Raw genomic sequence first — 27,633 nt, forward strand, 5'->3', positions numbered from 1 at the left:
ATTGGTTTAAAATATGAAACTACAGCAGAGTCGAGATAAAACAGGTCTTTGTTGTTTCTGTAACATGATGCACCTGATAAACCTGGTTGTGTTGTGTTGTGTTGTGTTGTGTTGTGTTGTGTTGTGTTGTGTTGTGTTGTGTTGTGTTGTGTTGTGTTGTGTTGTGTTGTGTTGTGTTGTGTTGTGTTGTGTTGGCAGCATTTGCATGTTTAAATTAATTTAAATGAACATTGAAAGTTACGTATTAGGGCTGAACGATATGCGTCATATGAGTCAAGATTTCACTTGGAATGATCATTTTTTAATTTCATCGTCACTGAAATATCTTAAATATTCTCTATTATCTTTAATATTATAACATTGCTCGTGCTAACAATGCTAATGCTAATAATGAACAAACAATGTGACACATTTTACCTTCATCAAAAAAACTGCGGCTCCTGTGATTTGAATGTTGCACTTGGTCATATTGTGACAGTGATTATATTTCGATTAACTGCGCAGCACTAATTAGTATATGTGTGTGTGTGTGTGTGTGTGTGTGTGTGTGTGTGTGTGTGTGTGTGCCCATGTTTCCTACCTAGTGGACCACTCCTCTTCATTCCTGGATCTCTCCTTCCTGGCCGCTCTCTGTTTCTCCTCCAGTCTCTCCTTCTCCCTACTGGCCTCATCTGCACAAAAACAACCACGTCACAACCTCTGCAGATTGTAGCATTTAGCGTTTAGCGTTTAGCTTGTGGATCAAGTTAAAGAGATTCCTCCAAGAAAACAATTTTTTCACTTCAGGTTAATAAAGTTGTAAACACTTGGATCAGATCAACACAAGGCAGTGACACAAACGTCCAGCAGGTGGCAGCATCGTCTTAGTATTAATATTCTCATTTGGAGTCATTTTAAAACATTTATTTAGTGACAAAAATGTAGCATCACTGAAAAGTGTGGAGATAAGTTCAGCTGTAACTTCTCAGTTTACTTTATATTCATTCATTTACACACACAGATGTTTATATTTAAATTACCCATGTTTCCGTTCTCCATGGCTCTGATGTCGGGCCTGAAGCGACAGTCGGTGGGGGCCAACATGGCCTCCATGCCGGGCTCCAGCTCGTTGAGAGACATCGCAAAGTTGGTGAAATTGTACATCTGAGGGAAGGAGGAGGAGGAGGATGAGTGTGTGTCTGTAAATGTAGATGTGTGATCTGCATCAAATCTGTTTGTTCCCTCATTAAATCAAGTCTCATCATTATTCAGTTTATCAAATCCATTGACAACAGCAGCTCTGACTGTATTTGTGTTTGCTGGGATTTTTTGTTTTTATTTCTGAAAAGCGTCTGATCAGCTGATTCACTGGTGATGTGTGATGAGAACTTCCTCTAAAGTAACGCATCAAAAACCAAAGAATTAATCATTGATTTCATAAACCAAAAGATCGAACACGGTGAGGAAGTTCAAACTGTCGACACAGTTTAGTATCTAGAAACAGAGACAACAGAGAATTCTCTGTAACTCCTCTCATGTCCGTGACACTATTTTATGTTATTTTTATTATATATTATGTATAATCATTATTATATTTGCTGGTTTCATTGATTATCCGTAAACAACAAGAACAGCCTGAATGGTGTTGTTTAAGTTTGCTCAACGATAACTGGAGAAAGAGTTATATTAACATTATTTAATTCAGTCCGCTACAGCTCCTTCAAACCACGGCCGGAGGACGACCCAGTGTCTGTGTTTTCATGTTTATACCGTAGCAGAGTGCGCCGGTCTGGAGTCTATCCTCCACAGCAGAGTGCTTCCTGGTACGACACACACCGTCTCCTGGACTTCAGGCATGTCATCTGCGTCGTCGTTATCCGCTCCCTCCGGCTCCTCCTGGAAACAATATACTTCATTGTGACTACACAAATACATTTTTATATATATTTAAAAAAAAAAAAAAAGATGCAACCGCAAATAACATCATCACATCGTTTGTACTGTATCTACACACAGTTACCACAGTGTCACACACTCTGCAGCTGTTACGCTTCACTACAAATAACCAAGCAGACTAAAGCTGAATAACTGACGGCATCAACATCGACCTACACAAGCCTGATGGATTACCTGGATAAGACCACACACAACGCTGTGGACACCAACAAGGAATCAAGAGAAGAAGAAAACAAAATAAATAAGACTAACCCTAAAAATCATAAGAAAACAACTCAGTAATATTCACAATCTGGGTGAAATAAAAGCGACACAATACAACACTGAATCTTTTATATATTAAGCTTCTTTAAAAAACAGCAGACACAGAAACTCCAGTCTCATTGTGAGACGTTTTCTAACTCGTTCTCACATGTTTGTGCTTCTTGTTGTCGCCTTTCTTCTCCGACTTCTTGTGGGTCTCGTAGGCCTGAGGGTCAATGCTCCACATGCACTCGGTCCACTTCCCATAGATGACACAGTGCTTCTTTTTACTGGACACAGAGAGAGAGACAGGACCGAGGGAGGGGGGTGAGGAAGAGGTATGGGAGAGAAAAAGTGTAGAAAAGGAGAATAAATGTGAAAAAAAACATTTTGAAACTTTAAATTCTAGAAAATGTTACAACATATTCATATTGCAGCCGATGTAGAAATAAAGTCTGACCTCTTGTCCTGGATGTATCCCTCCACTTTGTGCAGCTCTTTGCCAAACATCCCACAAGGCTTGAAATTCAACACACACTTGTCTCCAGTGCTGCAGGAGAAAGGAGGAGAGAAGAAGAACCAGCTCATGTCTCATATAAAAGGTCTAAGACGTGTCAGGAAACGTCTTCACAGCTCCTGGTGTGAATCTGTGCGACTGTGTGAATGTGACACACAGTGACAGAAATAAGGATAAAACAAGCTCTGCAGAGCTTCACTGGATAAACAAAGGTTTAAAAAGTCTCCCTGGGTTTGTTTGCCCGGGAGGACACAGAGAGTGAACGAGCTACAGTGTGAAGTATCAGAGGAAACACTGACAGAGTAAACTGAGACAGAGTCAGCTTCACTCTGCTGTGGTTGAACTGTGTAGACGACTCAGGAGACAAAACTCTGGAGAGTCGAGGGTGAGGAAGGTCGCTCTGATCATCGTGTCTGATCTGAGTATTACAGTTTTTCACAATTGCGAAAAACTGTAATACTCTGTAATTTCTCTGAACTGTGAACACAAAACTCAGCGGTCCAGCTACTTTCACAAAACCTCTGTCTCTTTCAATCAAACAATCACCTCACAACAGTTTTACCTGTTTTCAGAAACAGAGCGAAGGCATTTTATGTTTTCTAATAAAATATTCACTGCTCAGCAACAGTTACAGTTACAGTATTGGCAACTCCAGGTACTACAAGCATTACGGTAATGTCTGGATTCAGCACTTGCATAAAGTAAAACTTCAGTAAAGCAAAAGGCAGAAAGGATAAAAACACATGAAAAGTACATTACACTGTTGATATAACTATATATATATTTATATGTGTGTGTGTGTGTGTGTGTGTGTGTGTGTGTGTGTGTGTGTGTGTGTGTGTGTACAGCAATCAACAATAAAACAGGAAACAGGTGAAAATTGTGATTGATTCAATTGATGTGTTCGGGCCACTGTGGATTTGGTTCAGAGAATGGGATTTAGTGTTTTAGCAATTAACTGAAAAACTGTAATTCATTCTATGTGCTCATGAGTAGAACTACAACCCGCCACCTGACACCATGCATGTAGTGTTTACCCACCTGTGGTTGACTATTTCCACCGTGCCGTACTGCTCTATCCACAGTTTGCCTAGGATGATGTTGTGTACGCAGCAGTACGGGTTGCTCCATGTGTACGCCTCGTTGTGCCTGGAGGAGAAAGAGGGAGGGAGGGAGGGAGAGGGAAGGAGGTGAGGGACAGGGAATAAAACAACATGAAGGAGTGACCGGATGAAAGAGAAGAAAAGCCTCCCTCTCGGACTCACTTGAGTAGCTCTAGTGTGATGGTCCCTTTGGGCTCGGCCTCGACACTCTTGCCCCAGAACTTGAGTTTGGGGTAGATGGAGCCGTGGAAGACAAAGTCCCCGACCAGGCTCTCTGCATGGAAGGCACTGACCGGGGGATGATGGGATACCTGCTCCGATACCAACCGGAAACCCTGCTCCTCTCTGTGGGAGGCAGGAGAGAAAAAAGAGAGGATAAATACACCGTTTAAACTGTGTGTGTGTGCGTGTGTGTGTGTGTGTGTGTGTGTGTGTACCTGGTGAGTTCATAGGTCTCTCCCAGCAGAGGGTTGAAGGGTTTTCCAGTTCTGTCCCACTGAGACGCGACTGCTGACACAGCAAAAGCAGCTACAGCCTGAAGACACGGTTTCACATACCATGTGAGTGTGTGTGTGTGTGTGAGTGTGTGTGTGTGTGTGTGTAACTGTGACATGACGATGTTTACATGTGTGTCTCTATTTCCGTGTAGGTTGCATCTTCTCACATTAATTTTCCGGAGCTTTTGTTTGATCTGTAGTCAGTTCTGATCTACACGACGTAGGTCTATGCTGCATTTCTTTAATTACTTTAATTCTTTACAATCGCTGATTTCTGAACTGAACATATCAGAGTGAAAACTGCACTGAGATAAATTCATTTAGATCTGAACACTGAGCTGTTTGTTGAACCTTCTGCACCAGGATTTATTTGTGAGGCTCCATTTGTTCACATTATTTAAAGCATTGTATTGTGAACTTGAGTTTAAATTTCTCCTTGCAAATAAAATAACTAAATAAATAAATAATGTTTTTATTTGACACAAAAAAATGACTGAATGTGGTCAACGCTTAAAAAAGATCCAGCAAATGTTAATTTCTTTCAAGCCCGTACACTGATGACTGGTGTGTGTGTGTGTGTGTGTGTGTGTGTGTCTGACCTGCATGCGCTCTATAGAGTCGGGCAGTGAACAGGCTCTGTTGATGAGGTAAGTGTGTTCCATGTATTCTGTGATTCTCTGCAGGAAGCTCAGAGGCTCGTTGAAGACGATGGGCATCGTGATCTTGGACAGTTCCTGTAAAGAAGTTAAAAAAAAAAAGTCTGTATTTTAGATTATTAATAAAATACGTTTCAAATCAGTTGAATTTCTTAAATCAGTTTCAGTCCTGGTGAGAAAACTATTGGTGTCATAAACCAGGCAGACAACTGATGGCCAATATTACTGAATAATTAAAATATTACACAATCAATTTTGACATGTAGCAGGTCAAAAAGTCACTTTGTTTTAGACGTGTGACATTTATATTGTTGTGTAACTTCATGTGTTTGTTTTTCTTTTGTTTTTAATTTCCCCTTTTTTCTTTCTGTAAATCACTTTGAAACTTTGTTAAGAAACATGCTATACAAATGAAGTTTATTATTATTATTATTATTATTATTATTATTATCATACAATTCCAAGTATTGCTTTTTCACAACTTACTTGGCTCACTGTCCTAAAATCACACTAAGCTCAACATGAGCCAAAAATATTCATTATCCTGGTCTAATGAACTCAGCTTCCCTCCGTGCAGGAAACCTGCCACTGGGAGAAATTGTAAATAAGGTGGAAAAGTAGCAGGTTCTTACCAGTCCGATGCATTTTTTCAGGATACTCCAGACACTCATAGTGTTCCTGGAAAACATGGGCGCAGGTAACGACTTTCTGAAATGAAAGAAATGACTGGGAATGAATGAAGAGATTCTGACGCTAAAAACCATTTTCAATCATAAAAACCCAACAACTTTCTGTAAGTTAAAACACATAATATTGTTTTCCACCGTCTGTGATGTTTCACTGAGAACTCTAAGCTTCAGTTCTCGGTCGTTGGTATCCAGACAAACATATTTCCAGAGATGACGGTGATACAGAAGCACAGATGAAGAAAGAGAAGACGATCGGTACCATCAGTATCTGATCTGACAGAGTCAGGGTTGTAGATAAACGGAGCATGTGGTCTGTCTGGTCTGTTCGCAGGGCAGGAGATACAGAAAAGCTCGTAACACGTGGATTAGAAAGGAGTTGGAAAGAGAAAGAGGCAATTCAGCCTTAAATCTGACACGTTGTTCTGATGATTGTGGACAAAGAGACGAGAACAGAGGCCTGGACTACGACGCAGGATCTGAGGTTGTCAAGGTAACTTCAGGTTTACCTCTGGGTTTTCAGTCCTACGATGGTGGTTCATTTGTCAGCAGGTAAATCACCATGGTAACTGATGCTGAACTCCTAACCTACCCCAGAGCAGGTTAACTTCAAAAACCGAAACCACTGAGTCATCATTCCTACAGGATCCCGACGGGAACAAAATAGTTTGTAAATAAGTGATGAATAATAACGAGCAGGAGACATTTTTATAAATCAGTGAAATCGTTCCAGCGTGTGTCCGCTCTCTGTTTTAAGACAGAGCTTGCACGGACAGTTTATCATTAAATAACCACATAATATCTTTTTATATCTTAATTTTAACTGAACAAACATCCTTTAATTTGACAATATTCCTGACTGTGTTGATGCTTTTCTTTCCTAGAGAAAAAGCCAAGTGTTTTTAATGTACGAGCCACAGAGAGGGCTCCTACCTTTTCCTCTTTCTTGCCAACATTTGAAGAGACGTATTAATATTTCACAGCTAGAACAGAACAGGTCTGACAGCGTGAGAAATATGCATCTTCATATTTCTTAGTGACAGTCACGCCTGCACCGAGAACCCAGGGACTTCAGGGAATACGTACTACACATTTGAAATGCAGTTGTTATGGTGATGAAACGGGCTCAAATTTTTCAGCTCACAGCTAAGTCTTCCTCTTATTCGAAACGCTAAAATCAGTGTACAGCAAACACGTATGTGTTAGAATAAATGTAAACACGTGTGTTGTGTTGTTATTATTTTAATGTTTAAATTCAAACATTCACTTGGTGACAAGGTTTCAGTTTGTGCTTTATTACTTTTTGAACATTTTAAGCACATTTAAAACAATAATTATTCTGGTCACAATGATCGTGATATTAAATGTTTATTCTGCTTCATCTCTAGTTGTGACTCCGCCCAGCAGATTGTACTGGATTCAGGAGCGGCTCCGAACACACAGACACAGGCTGCAGGTGGAATGTGGAGCAGGAATGCAGCGGTACCTGTGTTTCTTGATGCCGTTCTCCTGAGGCACGGATCCGTTGTCCTTCTGACTGCTGCCATCAAACACCAGCGCGTCTTTGAAACTGGCCTCCGACACCCCTTCGTACGACTCGTCAGAATCCAGGCCTGGAGGGGGGGCAAAAACTGACATCAGGTCACAGTTGCAGGAAATCTCGTTCACCAGCGTATTAAAAAGAAAGTGATAGTGATATTATGACAGAGAGTGATATTAAAAACTAGTCTTCTCGTGATATAGAGACTGTGATTTCACTAGCAGTTGATTTTGAATGACAGATCAGTGTTTTGTTTGCAACATTAGACAGTCACAGACAATGCCACACATTTGCATACTGCTTTGCATCAGGAACTTCTTGTCTGGGTTTGACTGGAATATTTTGTTGATTGCCTGAAACTATTTAGAGGAGCCATATGAATTAAACCGTGGCATCTTGTTTGAGTATCTGCAATAGCTGCAAAGAAATTGTGCAAAAAATTCACTGTTTATGTGATATTGTCAATAAAAATAAAAATAAAACTAAATTTAAAGCAATATTAATGGTAAAAAAAAAAAAGAAAAAGAAAATAATAACGTATAAACAAGAATTAAGAGACCAAACTGAAAAAACAAAAAGCTACAACAAGTTAGAGAAAGATTCTGTCATATTAAAAAGGACTGACCAGATTTCCTCCCTGTAAAAATCACACCAGTCACACACCTGTTGACCTACACCTGGGTGGTGACACCGCAGGTAAACTCTCAGTGCTGCAGGGTGGGGTTTTGGTGAACTCAAGGTGGGGCCTTAAACGCAGCTTGAAATAGACCAAATGGTTTATTATCACTCTGTAAACACACCTTCACAGTATGACACTGAGCAGGTGCCAGGTGTGTATTCTTACCATGTGAAGTGCGTCATATTAGATTTTAATAAATGAAAGTCTAACGTGGAAAGAAGAACAGAATGTGCGTTGACGATGGGAGGGGGAGGGGCGGGGCATAACAACGTAGAAGAGAACTTATACTCGTAGTGAACAGTTATGATGACAGAGGAACGATACAAAAGTCATCCTCATAAGTAAAAGCAGCTCTATGGGATTCGCTTTAATCACATGCGTTTGTAATTGGCTGATGTGTGGATATCAGAACTGTAGCAGTGGGGGGGTGAATTCATTTAACTGCAATTATAGAAATAAAAAAATAAAAAAAGAAGAAGAGGCACGACTACGACCACTCACAGAGTCCAGGGTGTTGATGACACGCACGACTATCATGACCTCTGACCTCTGAATTATTGAACTAATCATCAGCCCTAATCAGCAGGTTAGGTTCCATTAGACGGTTTTATTGTGGAGGCAAAACAGGCCGTTTAATCAAGAACGACACCCTTTAAAAAGAAGTTGAGTGAAAAATCAGACGTAAAAAAATAACAAAACTGCAATTTTCAAAAATTCAAAATGTGAATTTAGGAGAAAGATTTATTGACACACACACACACACACACACACACACACACACACACACACACACACACACACACACACACACACACACACACACACACTCTCTCTCCCACCTGTGACGGCGTCGTAGAACTCATCCTCATTGTTCATCTTCTAGCGTCAAAGCTGACCAGTCGTTCAGGAAAGATGTTCAACTTCTAGCACATGTTCCTTTCCGTGACGGCCCCTCACAGTTCCTCTGGAGGGAGGCCTGTCGATCAAGGTCCCTCTGTAGTGTCACCACGGCAACGGCACAATGTTCGCTGTCAATATCCAGGGACTGAAGTGATGGCGCTGCTGGTGATGTTAGACAGACGTCAGAGAGCTGATGTAACTTCAGAGTTCAGTTTGGGGTTCGTCGATGACTGGAGCAAATTTAGTAACCTGCAGAAAAGAAAACATGTAAGTTTTTAGTTATGGAAACATAATCAAAATCACAACATGGCCAAGAGCAATATCCAAATCACAGCAGCTGCAGTTTTTGTGATGAAAGTAAAATGTGTCACGACATTTTTGTGCATTGTTAGCATTAGCATTGTTAGCACCATCAGTGTTGTGGTGCTACAGAGACGCCCTGACCTACAGATCATATTCTCCAGACGTAAAGGAACATGTTTGTTTGGTACAAGAACCAACAAAAATCATATCATCATCATTTTATATTTCTTTCAGTGAAAATTAAAATGCAAAAACAACCATTTGAACTGAAGATGCAATTGCAATGTGATTTTTTTTGCAGATCTTCCAGCTCTAATTTACTCTCGATTAAAGAACGCAAACAAACAAAACAAATTCTGAAGAAGTTACACAATGAAAAATCTTTTTATTAGTCATTAGTCCACATGTGAGCGATAATACTGAATATCTGAGCTAAAAAAAAGAAACATCTGCCTGGTCTAGAGAGTCCGCCTCACAGCTATAACTGGGGATCTCCCGATCCGACCTCAGAGATCTGTATCAGGGCCGATCAAGGCATTTGATCAGTGTCAGTTGTATTGAGCACAAACCTAAACCCGATACCTTTGTTTTTGTCAGCTATCACCCAGGTGTTGTAAACAGAGAGCACCATTTGCTCAACAGAATCAGTGAGTTCACTCAGGTAACTCAGGTACACACACACACGCACGCACGCACACACACACACACGAGGATACTTTCAGAGAGACATTTCCTCGAGACAGCAGGAGGCCAGAGATTACAGAGCAGGTCATTGAACTCATCACTTTAGACGATCAGCTCATCATGGTGGTAGAAACCCCCCCCCCCAACATTGCCCTACAACCAGCTTCATGACCACTTACAAAGTCGTTTATCAGACGGCTTTTAGCTTTACCACAGACATTTGCCTTGTCATTGTTTTAGCCCCTCAGCACTGGCGCGACTACAGTTTTAATTTAAAAACAATAACAAAAAAACATTAAGGAATTAAGGATTCAGGATTTTTTTCTTAATGCATTGCAGAGCTTTTCAATTGTCAGGCATGTTCACTGGATTGATTTTAATAATTTATATGTATTTGAAGTAGATATCGACCGATTATCAGCCTGGGCGATTATCAGTGGTAATATTCAGCATTTTTCGATTATCAGTATCGTTATGTTTATTTAACCGATAAAATAAAATATCTGATTAAACGTGTTACATTTTAAAAGGGGAGGGGTCAAACATCTTATTTGGTGATAATAATAATAATAATAATGATAATAATATTATATGATAAAACTATTGAATTAAAGAGCATCTTCAGGTCACCAGGTGAATCAGTTCACAGGTGAGAGCAGCAACAAAATCAACCAACTAACTCCAGTCAGGCTCTTTGCAGTCTGTACATACACCTGATAATCACTAATATACACTCAGTGATCAGTTTATTAGGAACATTAAACTGATGGAGTCTGATACAGTCCTGCAGTAAATCCAACTGCTAGTCATGAGCCTGAGTGTTATTTTTATGTTCTGATCATAAATCAACTAATTTTAATTTGATGACAAAAACATTTTTGTCATTTATGCAGGAAGCCTGATTCATGCTGAGAAGACTGTGTATTCCTTCACTTTAGTCACTTGCTGTTGTTACCGTCTCTCCATAGGCAGCAGCTGTAACAGTTCAGATGGCACAAAATGCTGAGGCTCATTCCAAGCCATCTAGGCTACCAGCTGAAAATCTGCTTAGTCTGGCTGAGCAACAAGCTTGTCTATCATGGCCCACTGAGTGCAAACAGAGAGTTTTCTAGTCCAGTAGTTACATAATCGGGACGCCACTGTCACAGGCATTCTGGGTCTTTGTTGCCTCCTGTTTGGTACATTGGCTCTTCAAAGTTTTATACTGGTGACCCAGAATCACCTCTGATTCTCCACTCCCAAAATAACAAGGTACATTTCAACAGTTATATTTGGTTCTTTATGAGACCAGTCAGCATAATGAACAATCACTGAGTCTCAACCAGATTACTGCTGAGGAATACATTCTTTTTAGTTTAATTAGCGACAGGATGTACATTTATCACCTTAGCATTTGGCTAAGTTAGCTTTAAAAACATTAAATTTGGCCTTTCATTGAACCGGCCTTAACAATGTAATATCATAGTGCTGTGAACAGACAGGCTCCCTCCCCCCTCCTGCTGAATGTCAGATCGGATGATGATCAGTGAAGGTGGAACCAGGCCATAGTTCCAGGTTAATCCCTCGACACATTATACAGGGTGAAGTGACACTTAAAGGTTAATGAGTTTGTCAATTAGTTGCCATTAAAACTCAAACAGCTTTCGGAAAGAAATACTTCACTGTGCTGTGAGCAGATCACACGAATCACGATTCTGTCTCTACAGATTCAAAATCCATTCATAAATTCAAAAAAAAAAAAAAACCAAACAAACACAAAAGAAACATTAAATTTTTTCCTGACATCAGTTTAGCTTGTCGGTCTTAGCTCGGAGAAAAACGGAGCCATGTCGGTTTCCGCCCAGATACTAGAGAGAAAGCGCAGTGAGAGCAATGGAGACGTAAAGGAAAAATTCATTCAACCTGCTCCATCTTCATCGAAGCGTTTGGGCACATTTCAGCTTTTATAACCTCAAAGGTGTATAGATTGATTTCCAAAGGTCAATCATGCATTGAGTAACACGCAAGAAAATATTCCACCTTAAAAGATGCTGGTAGCTGCCGGGAGCGTCTGAGCTGCTCAGTGATTTAAATTGTTAATTAGTAAAGATGAACAGACAGAAAACGTCCTTTCATTCATCCTACGCAGAAACATGACAGAGTCGGTCTGTTACACTTGGACAGCTTGTGACTGCTGGAGATGAAAGCTCGCTTAGCTACGTTTTTTCATAGCCTAGCCTGTTAGCTTAGCTTCTCCTTCGAATGGATGTTTCCAGTGTGGCTTCACTTGCTCGACACAAATCAGAAAATGAAATCATTCAAAACACAAACTACTTGTGTTCATTCACCTGCTGCTTAATGCTACGCTAACTAACGCTAACAACCTGCTACGTCCATGGTATGGTCTAATATCACCGAGTTTGTCTGATGCTGCGTCACATTCTGATTAAACTGTTCGGCTCACAGCAGGAGTTTGACCCCAACACACAGTAAATCTCAATACAGTTTAAAAAAAAAAAAAAAAAATCCATTTCATCTTACACACCGTTTCCAAGGCGTTAGTTTTCATTCAGGGAAAGTTTCTGTCTTCTTTCTTTTCAAACTTCAGTCAGCTCAAACTATATTATTCCCTGACTCATTATATTTTTACATAAATGCAAAGTGGAAATCCAATTTCCAATAGTGTCCCTTCTCATCACAGCTTCTGTTGTTTACATTTAAGCCAATAATATACTTTGCATGCATATTTTTGCAAATTTAAAGATAGTGACCAGGAAAAAAAAGTTCATGTCGGAAATTAAATGTTACTGACCATCAGTGTTTCTACAGCTATTAAAGCAACCATCAGATGTTTTTCTCTCTTCTGATCATTTCTGAGCAACACACAGGGGTCAGCAGTGTTGGCAAAATACTGAATACTGCTGTTTTCTAGAGCTGTCAGCTGAGCATATTTTTACATACCTGCAGTGTGATTAAATCCCAAAAGACACAGCTAACAACTCTCTTTCCCTTCCTCCCACTCTGCTGTTTCCTGTTACCTTTGCCAGAGACAGGTAACGCCTTCAGCACACAGGTGAACTTTGTCCTCAGCGTCCACGATCGATAAGGTGGACAGGATGGATGACAAGCTGGTATTCAGTTGTTCTATGACCCAATTAAATATTCAGCCATGCAGTTTTTTTTTGTTGTGGTTGGTGCCTATAATAAATAATTCTAGAATGAAGTGCTTTATGTTATAAAATATAAAATTATAGATTAAAAAACCTGTTTCTGACTCCGTCACAAGCTCCCACACGAACGCATTTCAACAACAATCAAACAGAATAAAGAGGATCTCACTTTAAAAAGGGAGTTGACGTCTTATCAGTATATCAGGATATCCAGCCAAGAGATCTACACGACAAAGCTTGATATTTCCTGTGGTCTCGTAATCACATAAACCAGGGAACTCCCAAAAACTAAAAACCTCTACAAAAGCATTTTTAAATCGAGATTTAAAAAAAAAAAAGGTCTGAGGATACAAACACAGCTTTCCCAAACTACAGTCTGCTTCTGAAGGGCGAGTCAGCGGCTTGTGAACCAAAACATGACCAAGCCTTCGACTGTGATAACGCTTATCACGCATGTTTTTGTGCATCAGTGTTTTAGAACTCAATGTTCTGCCCTCACCAGAATCTATATAAAACCAGAGGTCACTGTCACAAATATTCACTGACAAATTAACATTAATTTTTTTTCTCCTTATAGTGTAACGCTCATCTACGCTCCACCTGCGGCAGTGTGACTTTTGGTTTATTGTTTTCCCCTCACAAAGGTAAAATGCTGTTTATATAGAGTATTATCATTGGCCTATTAGGTGAACACAGCTGTGGAAATGGACTGATAATTATTATTTTCATTCTACAGGTATGTATTAAATGGTGTTAAAGGACTTTGAGACTGTCTGAATTTTTGAAATGTGAAATGTGTCTTTAAGACGTGCCGGGTTACCGACATCAGCGCTGCTTTTCCTTTGGCTGAACGGCGCACCGTGATGGAAGTGGATGCATGTTAATGAACTCGTCGTTAAGGCTACTTGTGGCTTCTGTTTTGCTCATGTATGCTAAAATAGAGCGGCGTGGTGAGGTTGAAGTGTAGTAAGTTGATAAACTTCGAGTCCTAGGACTTGTGTGGGCCTGAGTTTTTGCCTCCTCTCCTTTGCTGCTTCTACCAAAACACACAGACCTGAACTGTTAGAGCAGCCAGTGAAATGAAGGCAGGTATTAGATCCACACGTTATCAATACATACATGTAAATAAGGTGAATTGTTACCATAGTAATGATGATATTCTAGTATTCTGCTGTTAGTTTGACTGTCAGGGTAAGGTAAAAAAAAAAACAAGTCTCGAGTCTCTCTTTAGGTCGTTCTGCAGCAGGTGAGGCTGTGCTGATACCGTTGTATAACAGAGAGCAAGTTATGTCTGTGAACGCAGCAAACACAGGTGAAAATCTCATTTGCATGGGTTATTACAGTCTCACCATCTTGCTCATCACTTCACGATCATACTGCTGTAGAACTGTAGGAGCCATTCATACCAAGAATAATGACGCTTCATTGAAGCTTCGTTGTCATTTTTTTTAAGATCTGAAACAGAAGACACCAACATCTGCTGCACGTGAAACTCAATACATACATCCGTACATCGAAATATAATCACAATATGGCCAAGTGCAATACAACATGTTTGTTTGGTACAAGACCAACAAAAATCCCATCATCGTCATTTTAAAATTTGAATTTGAAAATGAAAAATTATCATTCCAACTGAAATCGCTAGTTTGCTCCAAATGAAATTCATCTGTGAATTGTTAATCTTGAATTGTTAATTGTTAATCTTGCAAGAATTTCTCCGTCTTTTTCCAGTATGGCGGCCTGCTGTGGTTGTAAAGCTCCATTTATTGATTACAGTTGTCCAATTCTGTGTGAGGAAACCTACTTCACGCAGCTTGTCATTGAATTGACTTTGTTGAAACAATCTAATCTCATAACATGCTGCTTCCAGCTATCAGACAAAACCAAGTCTGGGAGTCACCAGACAGTTTTGTCCTAAGCAACATGATGCATCACGCTACACCACAAAGTCCCTGCAGTGATGAACACGCCACCGATCCAAACTCCACACTCACGTCTCACACTGCTCTCAGTTCACAGCCCATTAAAAACGCACACACTGCTGAAGCTGGCGTGTCAAAGAGAAGAAATGCAGATCATACGGAAATTCCTTTTGATTATGTGGTGAGAAAAAAAAAAAAAACGTATGACGACCACCAGTTAAACTACAGCCCTCAGGCAGCGCTTGGCCTTTCTGAGATGTTTAAACAGATTCGGCTGTTTTAAGTGTTTCTGGAGCAGAGCTGAGGAGGAACACTCGACACGAGGAGCTCAACAATCAGGTTTGCATGTTTGAAAAGAGAAAGGAACGAAGGACCAGCGCGATGACTGGCAAAGACGTTAATCTCAATTAGTCTGATGAATGTTAATGTCTTGATTAATATAAATCATTCCTCTTTTGTAATTCGTAGAAGAAATGTTTCTTTGCATCTCCCTGAAAGCGAGACTGTTTTGCACTGAATTGCATTTTAAATCCATGTTTGTATTTCGTATTGAGTAATTTATGGTTTTCATCAACTTGTTTCTCCTCCATAAGTGTGCAGAAGAAGTAAATTCTCACACACACACACACTCACAAGAGTGAGAGAGAGAGAGAGAGAGAGTGAGCCTCCTGATTGGCTGCAACAGGCTCTCAGATCATATCGCTCTCTGTTTCTCAGACGCCCGTGAGCTGTTACGTAACCATGACAGACATGGCACCATGAACACACCACAGACACACACTTCCATACTTGGACAGTAGCGTATCACAACTAACCCCAATCTGAGGCTCTGAAGCTCTTTTATTCCATTAGATAGAAATACAAACACAGAGAAACATGTGTCCGACATGTCAGAGATAAAGAAGAGATAACAGTTAAGAGGTGAACGAAGCCTCACCTCGGGAATAGTAACTTTTCTTTCTTTTACGTTGGGGTTTCTTACACAAAAACACAAATTTACTGACAACAGCCTGACCTTGTTAACGGCTAATCTAATTTTATAAAACTTATTTTCTGCCAAGAACAAACGAAAGATGCTTAAAATTATGTGTCTTTCATGTAACATAAAGTCCAGTATCACAGTTTCAGTTCAAGCCAAAATAACACAAAATATAATTAAATACCACCTTTCAAATGTAAAAATTACATGACAAACTTCTGGTTAAAGTTTGTTCCTAAAACACAAGATGAGGAGCTGAAACTAATCCTAAAATTTGAGATGATTTTTTTTTAAACACTGCAGTTTTAGTATATTCTAACACCACAAATGGTTTTCATTTGTTTCTGAACAAGTGCAACTTTAGTTTTGTACTGCATGTGTTTACACAAGAGTTGAAGAGTGAAAAACTCATTGAATGTTAAAGTGATCACATATTTTCACACTAGAGATTTGTCTGAAGTAATTATTAAAAACAAAAATGATAACAGAATAGACAACAACACCGGTCATGCTAAAGAAACAAAGCATGGGCAGGTGCTCAATGATTTTAGAGCTCAACTTCCACATATGTAGGAGATGAGTGACTGTTTCCTGTCATGTTTGATATATTCACTCATTCATCAGACCCATTCATCTGGATAAACGTCCAGATAAACAGATAACTGTATTAGCATGTTAGCATTTCACATTAATATTAAGGCTTCTGAGGCTGTACTGACTCCATTAGGTCTCACCTGTTCATTCTGCCTTCTCAAAACAAACTGGTCGCACCGAACCAAAGCAGTGAAGCAACCAATAATCTGATAATCTGATTGATCAGTCAGAACCTCAAAGACAAACCTTCCGATGCGACTGTTCCACTCAGGTCCAGCCTGTCGTCTCCCTGCGCTGTCCTCTGATGTCTGACCAAAACATCCAGAGACGGACGGAGAGAGAGACAAGAAGAAAGAAATTAAGAGCCGAGAGCTGTTGCCATGTGAGACGGAGCCCAGTACTGATACAGCACACACACACACACCTCTTTCTTTCTCCTTACACAAACACATACACACACACACATCTATCTCAATAGGTGGCACACCTATGACTGCAGACCATGAAACTCATACCAGTCAATTTCACACACACACACTGAAGATGAGAGCAGAAGCTGTGAAACTGACCAAACCAACCTCTAACGTCACCAACGACAAAAACAACAATCAGTGAGTAAAGTAGGAGAGTATAATATTATATGTTGTAATATGTTTAATTTAACAAGCAAATGAGACAAAAAGCAACCGTTTTGGTTTTCAGTGAAAAAGTATTCAACTCTCCTACGCTCCTGAAAGCGGCGGCCCTCGACATCGTCTTTACGCTTCTTAGCTGTGGCCGTGACTGCTAGCTAGCGGCAAATGTCTGTTGCCCTTTTTACAGTCTGTTTTATGAAAACATTAGTTCCACCTCCGTTGTAGAGATTTCTACAAACCAAAGAAAAGTGAAGTGAACAGGAAAAACACAGTGAACAACACAACCTTTGGCTTTGTCTGCTTTTGGCCAAATGCAATATCCAAATCACAGGAGCTGCAATTTTCTTCATGAAGGTAAAATGTGTCAAAACATTGTTGTGCATTGTTAGCATTAGCATTGTTAGCACCATAAGTGTTGTGGTGCTACAGAGACGCCCCGACCTACAAATCATATTCTCCAGACGCAAAAGAAACATGTTTGCTTGGTACAGGAACCATCAAAAATCACATCCTCATTATTTTTATATTTTTTTTCAGTGAAAATGAAAAAGCGATCATTCCAACTGAAATCACAATATCTGCCAAAATAATCGCAATATACATTTTTTTTGCATATCGTGCAGCTCTAGTCTGGAGCAGACGATATAGGTGTCAAAATGAACTGCACTTTGTTGACCAGAATCCTTACACTTAACTCCTGCATAACCTAAGACGAGGAGGATAATTCAGTTTTCATTTTTCATTGTTACGTTTTCGACAGATTTTGCAGAGACCGTGTTTCACCTGATTAACTTCCACCAAGCTTGTGCTTTAGGTTATAGCTGGAGAATTAAGGTTAGAGGATGGAGGGAAGGGGTTTGATCTGCCGGTCCTAGGGAAGGAGGCAGGATGTGAACGCAGCCTGAGAGGCGGCGCGAGGAAAAAGAAGCACAGACAGGCCACTGTGTCAGAGGGAGTCCAACACAGAGCGGCATTCTGCTGTGGGTACTGTCTGAGCACTCATCTGTGCATGGGAGAAAATGAGGAGCAAGGAGGAGAGAGGAGGTGAAATATGAGAGTTATGAGGTTATGTTAAAAACAGAACTGTGCCCAAGTTACTGCCACCTTCTTCATGTTTACTATAAATGTAGAAAAGCTGAAGCAATACCATTCAAATTATAATTTATTTCTTCTTTTATAGTTGATTCATATTATTTCCGGCCATGGTGATGATGGGTCATATCAAGAAATATCACATACAAAGCAGTAAAAGCTGTGGAGTCATTTTATCCCTGTTTCCATCATGAAAAAATATCCTGAATTTGTGGGAAAAAAACTTAATAAGCAGTAAACCAAACAACTGATTCAAACTGTATCATAGCAATATATATAAAGTAAATAGAGCTCTACTTATTTTCATGAGATGCTATTTTAAAACCTCCTGTCCTGTATATTATCTGTGCTAGCACACAACAGCGCTGAGCGAGGGTAGAAAGTGCAGCACGTATCACAAGATCATTACCAAAGTGAGAGTTTAAATATCAATAGCCCACAAAAGAAATTTCATGACAGCACAACCGCGAGTATGAGATCAAATTCAGTTGACCTCAATCACAAGACGAACCTTGTCAGCGTAAATCCACTGACTGGAGCGAGCTCAGGTCAACAACGTGTGTCCTGGTCTGAGGAGAGAGGACGCGCACCGGTGGCTACGCTAACGATGGCTCATCGAAATGAAAATAAAACTCAAACGGTACAACAGCAAAAAAATAAAAATCACACACCATCCGCTGCAGCTGAAACAAGTGATAAATGATCCTCCTGCATCTTTTGTTTCTCTTATCACTAATGCAAAAAAAAAAAAACCAAAAAAAACAAGGGAGAAAATAAAGACAGCACAAACATTTTTACCATTTCTCAGTAAAACACGCAACCTCCACATTGCACCAGATGTTCAGCCTTGGATGAAGACATTGGCCCAGGAAGTAAATCACAAGAGGGATACACACACACACACACACACACACACACACACACACACACACACAAATTCCCATCTACCGATCATGTCCTTTTAATGAAAATCAGCTGATAATGATCAGCGGCTGATCAATCGGGGCATCCCTACTTTTTGTGGTCCTTGTATCAGGTTATGCTGACGCCTGTCGGAGGTCCCAGTTCAATGCAAAGCTGAGCAGACTGACTAACAGCTAAACTGGCTGCTATAACAAAACACAAAAAATTATCGATATCGGCCGATCGCACTCATAGATGATCGTATTGGTACCGGCAGCAAAAAAAAAAAGTGATTGGGGCATCCCTAGTAACTACTTCCCCATCTGTGTCCTGACAACTGACAAAACAACGAGACTTTGACAGACTATATGTAAGTCAAGTCCTTTGTCACCCAAGCTCAAGTCATCAAGACTAATCATAGATGAAGAATCTTTGCAGAGGATATCTGCAAGAGGATAAACCTAATCTCCATCCTGACTGAAGTGATGAGTCTGCCCTCTTCATGTTCCTCCTCCTCTTATTAAAACCCTCTGGGAACAAAAAATTAAAAAAAAAAGTCTCAACTCATTCTGAGCAGGCTTGCTGAGCACAATGTCACACGGTCAGCGTAGTGTGAGTCAGCATGTTCCTGCGACACCTGCGAGGAGGTAAAACCTGTTCAGAGGACTCTTCATCTCACAGGAGGTTTATAGATAGAAAGGCTGCGCCGCATCTTCCCTCGAAACGTCTTTAATGTGTCCACAAACAGAAACACAAACAGTGACACTCCTGAGTAAAGTGCGTATAAAACACTAACCCAAGTTTGTGATCAACATTGTTCACGACTGGTTCAGCTGGGAAAATCTGGTTTAGCTGGATTTTTGCGTGTGTGCTGTGGTCATCACACTGAAGATAGCTATTGTATAGGAATGGATTTATGATTACCTGCCATGACAACAGGGCTGATACTGTTTCCACCTTGTGAACCTGTGTGTGTGTGTGTGTGTGTGTGTGTGTGTGTGTGTGTGTGTGTGTGTGTGTGTGTGTGTGAGAGAGGTCAAAATGAAGGCCGAGTTCGAAGCTGGGTGTGGTCCAACCCATGAGTACTGAGTACTCATAGAATAATGTAGTAATGACCATCAAGTACTCATGGGTATGAACGTCAACAGTTGGTATCTCAGTTCATTTTAAGATTTAACCTGTTTGAGGTAGAAACTAGAGCTGTGCGATTAATCAAAGGGTTAGTTGTTGAGTGTTGATTACAATTTTCTCTTCCAACGATTAAGAAAACAAGATAATGGAGATAAAATGATTATAATGCCACATTCTGTTTCTCAACAATTTTCACACACACAAACCCCCCCCCAAAGACTTCCTGGTTATATTTCAGCGTACATTAGAATTGTACTATATATTATATATATATATATTCTTCAGACTCTTCAAAGTGCATCTGGCATATCACTCTAGCACAACAGTCATACACGAGCACATAAAGAGGAAACACCCTGGTGCAGCGAGGCAAATTGTTATATTAAATGACTAACTGGAAAATAATTGCAATAAAATTACTGTTAGGTTAATAAAAAAAATAATCGTTAGATTAGTCGAATAATCGAAAAAATAATCGCTAGATTAATCGTTTAAAGAATAATCATTTGGGACAGCCCTAATCTCAATATTGATAAAAAATAACCCTGATTATGATTTTTGCCATAATCGAGCAGCTCGAGCAGAAACGCACCTGTCAAAAAGACTAATCAGGTGTGCAAGAGATTTCTGATGACCTCAGATTTAACCTGGTGACTGCAGGACCGAGACATTAAATTAATAAGTCGCACATTATCAGGATGATACTTTAATTTTGAATGGTATCAAAACAGACTATGTTTACATTATTTCAGTTTGTGTAACAGATGAGAAAATAATTTGTGGTCTTGTTACTGAAAAGGAGAACAATACTGAGAACCTTCCTCAGGGGGCTGACTGACCTGTGTTTTCTGATCTTATCTTTGCTATGAATAAACACTGGAGAAGAAAACAAGAACCACACCGAGCCGACCAATCACACTTCAACCCTGACACATAGTTACAAATTAAGTAATTAAGGAAGAGCGCATTAGTTGCAGCTACAAAGCCTCCACATGTAGATGGGAAACAGTCACAGACAGGAATTACACAATATTATATCGACCGAGTGAACCTTTAATGTATGTACAAAAAAACAAGAAGAGCTGCATCTAAACCGGGGTCGGAAATGACTCAACACACCAAACGGATCTTTGGCAGAGAATCAGAGAATTAAAAGATCTTTTTTTTTTTTAATTATCATGATTGCACAATCTGACAAATACAAACAGGAAAATAGTAATAGATCAATATCTTTATTACTTATTTATTATCATCCAGCAGCGCGCTGATATAATGGTGCATCTGTAGCAGGCTTGTTCTGGTCCCTGCTGACCAGCGTGCACTCCCTATGACCATGAGGCAAACAAAGCAGAGCAAAACAATACAAAGGCCTGTGCATCAGACAGGCTGCTGATTGGCTACCTGCTTTCTGTTATAAATTATACATAGAGTATTGTTTCTCTGTTGCCTGGATGGTTGCCTGGACTAGTGTTGGCTCAAACTTTGCCTTATCCCCATGTGGCAACCAACACATTGCAGATAAAAGAGGCACAAAAAGATACGATCAACTGTGCAACTGCAAAAGTGCTTGAGAAACCTATTAGCATCTGTTTACCAGCCCGTGGTAGGTCAGCCAAAAATATACATTTCACTAATTCATGCCTCAACTTGTGTTGCATTTTCCTTTAGCATGTCTTGGTCCTGCCCCTACTGCGACATTCATCTCAGCTGTGTTGAAACCTGGCTTTTAGTACATGCCTTACAAAATCTTTTTCCTGTTCCCTTAAATCTAACCACAGACCTCGAAAATATAGATTGCAGAATTGAAAAATCTCTTGAAGGTGTTCACCACTACATCAACAAAAATGGAAATCTCTCATCTGTGCACAACTGCCTCACTCTACAATGTGAGACCATCAGCATAGCAACAAACTAATTAAAGCACCTTTGGGAGGAAGACACGTAACAAAATGACATGGAGCTAGCCATTCTCTGTGGAGCTGTAATACCAGGGAGAACGGCCTGATGTCTCATGTAACGCAGGAATAAAATCTGCAAGTGTCTTCCTTCGAAAACCTGTAGATGCCTTGTAATTTTAAAAAAAAGAATGCAAACTGTAATTTCTTTAGGACTGAAAGTTAAATTTTAGTAAAGTTCAGTACTTCGCATAACTGATGCATTCACTGTATTGTGTGCCCTTTTAATGGTAAGGTGATAAAGTCTCTCAATCCTCAGTATCAGTGCCTTACACATTATTGCCTGTTGTTGTAATGGTGGTAGTCAAAACATTTTTTAAATGACTAAACAACAGGATAATGGTATGTGTCTACACAGACTCTCAATCTTAGTGTAAGCACTTTTTTTTCTGGCATCATCACTGTTAGAGGCCAGTTGATGCAGCAGTGCAGCAGCAGTGCCTCTGAGGGGATATGTATGTCAGGGAGCGCGGATAAACAGCCTGCTGTGTCAGTGCAAACCTTGGTGTCAATGACCTCCAGTGCACCAACCTTTAAAGACAAAAGCTTTTAGTTTAGTCTCTCTCCTCCGAGTCAGATGTAAATGTGGATGGAGGCGGTAAGAAGCCAAACAGGCAGGGGAACATTCCCACTGTTTGCTGAGGCAGTTCAACGCGATGACTTTAACCTAGACCTTGCTTGAGATAAGTGCTGCTGCTGGAGATCCAGGTGTACAAATCTCTTGCTATAGGGAATCTCACGGGTTTCACACACTATTCTATGCACATATTTTTCTTTTCTGACTTTAGCTGTCTCACATACATTTCACCGTAGGCAGATTTGAACTAACAGTCGTACCCTTGTTATACCAGATAACTTACTACTATTGCTAAAAGACTAACAGTAATTGAAAATTAATATACAAAATATATCACTTAAGCTGTTGTTAATAAATGATTCACTTACAACTTAACATCACACTACATAACTGTTAGCTAAGTGCCAATAAGCAGAACCCATCCCAATATGCTACCGTCAACTGTTTGCTTGCTAACATTAGCGCGTACAGTCTAGCAGTTAATGTAGCTTGACAAATTAAAACTTAATTTACCTCTCCGATGTTTTAAAATGAGAGCAAGGTAAGTAAATAAACATACTGGGAACTGTTTATCCTTGACAACAACACACCAAGCTGACGGTCCCAACTCTGACAGGACGCCAGGGAGCTTTTTGACAGCTAGCATTAACGTTAGCGGGCGGGCTAAACAAAAAAATAAAGATGGCTAACTAGCACAGCTAGCTACCTTCCTTGTACACAAAACGCAAAGCTATATTGCAGCTGTGAAAACACAACAGGAGACCATAGACAGAGCGGTAAAACGTCCACCATCTTACCTCGGCGATGCGTGCTGGGTGAATGTTTTGACAAGTCCAGAGAGATGAGCAGTAATTTACTGTGTAGCCTAAGATTGACACAGAAGCGGAAGTCGCAGCAGTGGGGGCGTGACTGGATTAATGATAGACATGGTCCGCAGCCAATCAGATGTTACACACGGAACGCTTGGCCAATAACAACACTGGTAGTAAATACTGGATAAAGTCGACCGATTTGCAATACTACCCTTGTAGCTTGACATGTTTTGGTTTTATTGTTTCATGTTATGCTATACATCTTTGCCATTTTGACATAATGAATTACACAATAGGCGTTTTTCATATTTTTATTATTATCATTAATTACTGACTCAAAAACTATGGATATATGTTGATGAATTGAAATGAATATAAGTCTGCATTTGTCAAATGCGATCACTGAGCTGTAGTTTTAGTTTTAATGGTGATCGTGCACGTTTGTGGGGCCAACATAAAGTCAGGTGGATTATGAAACACAGGTGGCCACTGAGCAACACACCCTAATGGTTTCATATTCCAGACGTCTCCTCATTATCTCTTCAAGTAGATTAACTGAACATGATGAGAATGACTGGAATTATGTCTCTGCACTTGATGTGGATGTTTCATGTCAGCAGCTGATGATGAGGGGGATGATAGTAAAAAAAAAAAAAAAGACGATAAATATGAGATGGGTTTATAATAAAGTTAAAATTTGCATCTTTATTGAATCTCTATATCATAATCAGGTAATTTTCTGGGTGTGTGAACACATCAAGAGGTAATGTTTTATTATGTTTATATTTTCGAAAAGAAAACCATGAAGTAATTCTAATTAAAAAGCCTTTGCATAGTTGGTGTTCATTTCAAGCCCAGTTTATGAGACATCAGCATGGCTAGAGTATATTATCTCCCTCATCAATAATGGAGCCCTTCAGACATTGATATGTTAGATACAGCTGACTGCCTGCTTAGAGACTAACACAGGCATGACAAAGAATCAGGCATATGGTCTACATCGACAGTAAATCCAATACACCCATCGTCTTCTTGTCCACGTGTCCTTGTGTGTGTGTGTTAGTACGTTGAGTTTGTGTGTGTTGATTTGTCATGTTGTTGTATGAATAAATGCATCTTTATCATCTTCTGATATAAAACAATAGTGTTCCAGCTTATAATCAGTTTCATAAAGGTTTTCAATGTGTTGCTCTAAACACTTCCTGGTCACTCGTACGTCTTTGTTGAGAAAACTCATTAGCTCCACATGAAGTGAAGCATTTATGGTTTGTTTGTTGGCAATAAACAAAAGAGAAACTTAAGCATGAGTGGGAGTCATTTTGTCTGAACACTGAACAAACCATCAACTGAAAACATAAAAGCCTAAAATTTTTCCTTGCTGTATAACCTCAATCTCCACATGACTGCACACAGAAAAGTTTAATCTCCAATAATGATTTGCTGTTGCTGTTGTTATTGTAGGCGGCAGCAGACAGACAAGCAGTGTATTTCTTTTCCCACCATTACATAACAGCCACGATGGTGTGATGAGAAGAAAAGAAAAGAGAACAGAGGGTAGGATGAGAGAGAACAGGAGAGGAGGAGGGAACAGACAGAGCAGAAGAGAAAATGGTCTCTATTCAGCCTCACAGTGGGACGCTTAGTCCTGCTTATACACAACACACACACACACACACACACACACACACACACACACAAAGGCACAGTCATGTACTGTACATACAGATGCTCAGACCAGCGTACATAATACACAAACATGCAAACTAGTAATGTGCTAATAGTGGTGAAGGCCATTTGAAAAGTATCCCATCACACAGGCTGAAAGGAGGGTCAACAGTGCTGCCACTGTGTACACACACACACACACACACATACACACACACACACACACACACACACACACACACACACACACACACACACACACACACACTGTTTTGTGAGAGCTGTTAATGACACTTGTTCTCATCTTTTAATACCTGAAAGATTCCTGAAGCAAAACAGGAAAAAAAAACTCTCTGCTTTTATATGGAATCAGTTTAAAAACAGCATCATCAAGTAAAAGCAGCTGGTTAAACACACGAGTTTCCCTGCCACTCATCATCAATCTCTGCACTCGAATAATTTGAATAGTTTACTTCCTGTTTGCTGCCAAATTGCCTTTCAACATAAAATCACTTCAGGTCAAGCAAATGTGGCAAACAGGCCTTCTCTTCCTCATGTGTTGTTGTTGTGTTGTTGTTCTCCTGCCACACTGTCACTCCTCTGTTCACCACTAGATGGAGGCAGAAGATAGAGAAACTTTGTTCCCATGAGTCCGTCTGTTTCTACTGTCCCATTGCCATGTGGAACTGAATCTGCTTAACTTCTATTTTATTTGTTAATGTCCCCTAATAGTCTTCATAATCCTTCCTAATATAAACTGGTTGTGATGCAATATGGGCACAAAACACCACACTTACAATGTGTACATACAGTGAGTAGGTATTTAATTATTAGCATTAATATAACATAATGAAATGTAAATAAAAGCATGTGATGAATGATTTATGTGACTTTTCAACACTATATGATGTGCAAATGTACATGATGTTCAGAGTAACAACTCCACAGCCAAACATGTGTAAAAGATGTAGTATAAAAGCTCTTCAATAAAAATTAAATTATTCTTAGATAATAAAGATACTTGTAGTGGAAGATCTATTTAGATCTTTTACATAATTAAAAGTAGCGGTGGGACGGTGTAGAAACACTTTGTAGAATGGCACGTAATGCTAATTTAATCTTTTTTATATACTGCTGTAACTTATGCATCATGATTTATTGCTACAGTAAGTGCTACTGTTGAATATATTTGGCATTAATAATCTGAGTCTACAGAGCAGTTAGTAAAGCTGTCAGATAAACATAGAGCAGTAATTAGTACAACATCTCCCACTGACTCGTAGAAGTCACTGAAGTAGAGGTATAAAGTTGTATGAAATATTCAAAGTGCACGTATGTCATATTCGTACTGAAGTGCAGTACTTATGTAAATGATATTTTCCACCACTGCAAGATGTAAGGGGAAAAGAATAGGGTCAATGGTTAGAGTTTGTGTTTGTAATTTATTCATTTATTCTATCTCTTTGGAAATGCAGGAAATATTGAAAAAAAATTCCAGGAAAATCATATTTTTAAACAGAACAGATGTGCTGGTTTTCCACAGCTGTAGAACACTGCACATGTCCTACCTCTTAAAGTCACATTATCTTTTTGAGCGCTCCGCTCCCAAAAACATCACTTTTGAAACACTGCCCTCTGGTGGTCATAGGAATTGAATGTCTTGCTTAGGGACACTTCAGCAGGGAGAGGAGGCTTTGATCCGCCTCTGAATAAAAGATGATGTTTCATATATCTGGGTCTGGAACCAGGATAGGGAACCCGCTGAATGCCGATTCAATAAGAATATGATAGGAACATGGAACCACTCACACACGGACACACACTGCACACTTGTGAAGCCGTAAACAGTCTCAGCAGGAGGTCTGTGATTTGATCATTATATATAGGCCATCTACTGTACCCAGAAGGGAAGAGGAGCTCAGGAGAAACTTGTTATTCCAGATAAAACAGGCCACATGAGACTCATTTCACTTGTAGGAGACAAATCAGTTCAGGCTGACAACACTGCTGCAGAACCACCAGCTTCAGTCTCTGAGGGGAAACCTACAGAGCTTCAGTCCCTCCAACTGCACTGTGATAAAACATGTGGAAGTGATTAAAAATACGCAGCGATAATGAATGCAGCAGATTAAGAATTACTCTGTGAGTGTGTTGGTTTTTATAGGTGCTGCAAAATGACAATGTGCATGAGTGTTTTTGAACATCAAAGAAACATTTAAAGGAACATTTTGGGAAATTCGCTTGCTGTCCTGCTGTTAGTTAGGTTAGAAAATTGCTCTGAATATAAAAGCTGTACCACAAGCAGCTGGTTAGCTTGACTTAACATACAGACTGGAAACAGCTAGGCCTGGCTCTGTTTGACTATAACAAATATTTCCCTGTTGAAATGTTGAACTCCTCCTTTAAGAAACTGGGGATTTCTCTAAACAGTTTTGTTGCAGCAAATGAAAAGAGATTTTATCACCAGCTTATC

The 27,633-nt window shown here is 39.8% G+C and overlaps 1 protein-coding gene and 1 long non-coding RNA gene across 2 annotated transcripts in view; one reads left to right on the forward strand and one right to left on the reverse strand.

Moving 5' to 3' along the window:
• Positions 1-895, forward strand: part of LOC111237010 — a 14,520-nt gene extending 13,625 nt beyond the window's left edge. The window contains exon 3 of the long non-coding RNA XR_002665745.1: positions 585-895. This is a non-coding gene — a long non-coding RNA (uncharacterized LOC111237010). The remainder of the gene's footprint in view (positions 1-584) is intronic.
• LOC111237009 (oxysterol-binding protein-related protein 2-like) overlaps positions 1-23,560 on the reverse strand; it is a 24,503-nt gene extending 943 nt beyond the window's left edge. The window contains exons 1-13 of the mRNA XM_022765940.1: positions 23,481-23,560; positions 8,696-9,005; positions 7,124-7,250; positions 5,584-5,659; positions 4,895-5,029; positions 4,236-4,333; positions 3,961-4,143; positions 3,737-3,844; positions 2,639-2,728; positions 2,348-2,468; positions 1,750-1,875; positions 1,020-1,143; positions 581-671 (exon numbers count right to left, since the gene is read on the reverse strand). Of these exons, the coding sequence (XP_022621661.1) occupies positions 581-671; positions 1,020-1,143; positions 1,750-1,875; positions 2,348-2,468; positions 2,639-2,728; positions 3,737-3,844; positions 3,961-4,143; positions 4,236-4,333; positions 4,895-5,029; positions 5,584-5,659; positions 7,124-7,250; positions 8,696-8,732 (1,316 nt within the window). The 5' untranslated portion in view covers positions 8,733-9,005; positions 23,481-23,560. The remainder of the gene's footprint in view (positions 1-580; positions 672-1,019; positions 1,144-1,749; positions 1,876-2,347; positions 2,469-2,638; positions 2,729-3,736; positions 3,845-3,960; positions 4,144-4,235; positions 4,334-4,894; positions 5,030-5,583; positions 5,660-7,123; positions 7,251-8,695; positions 9,006-23,480) is intronic.
• Positions 23,561-27,633: the final 4,073 nt, after the last annotated feature.

The sequence above is a fragment of the Seriola dumerili genome, unplaced genomic scaffold (assembly GCF_002260705.1).
Source record: "Seriola dumerili isolate Sdu_G_001 unplaced genomic scaffold, Sdu_1.0 BDQW01000800.1, whole genome shotgun sequence".
NCBI classification, from domain to species: Eukaryota; Metazoa; Chordata; class Actinopteri; order Carangiformes; family Carangidae; genus Seriola; species Seriola dumerili.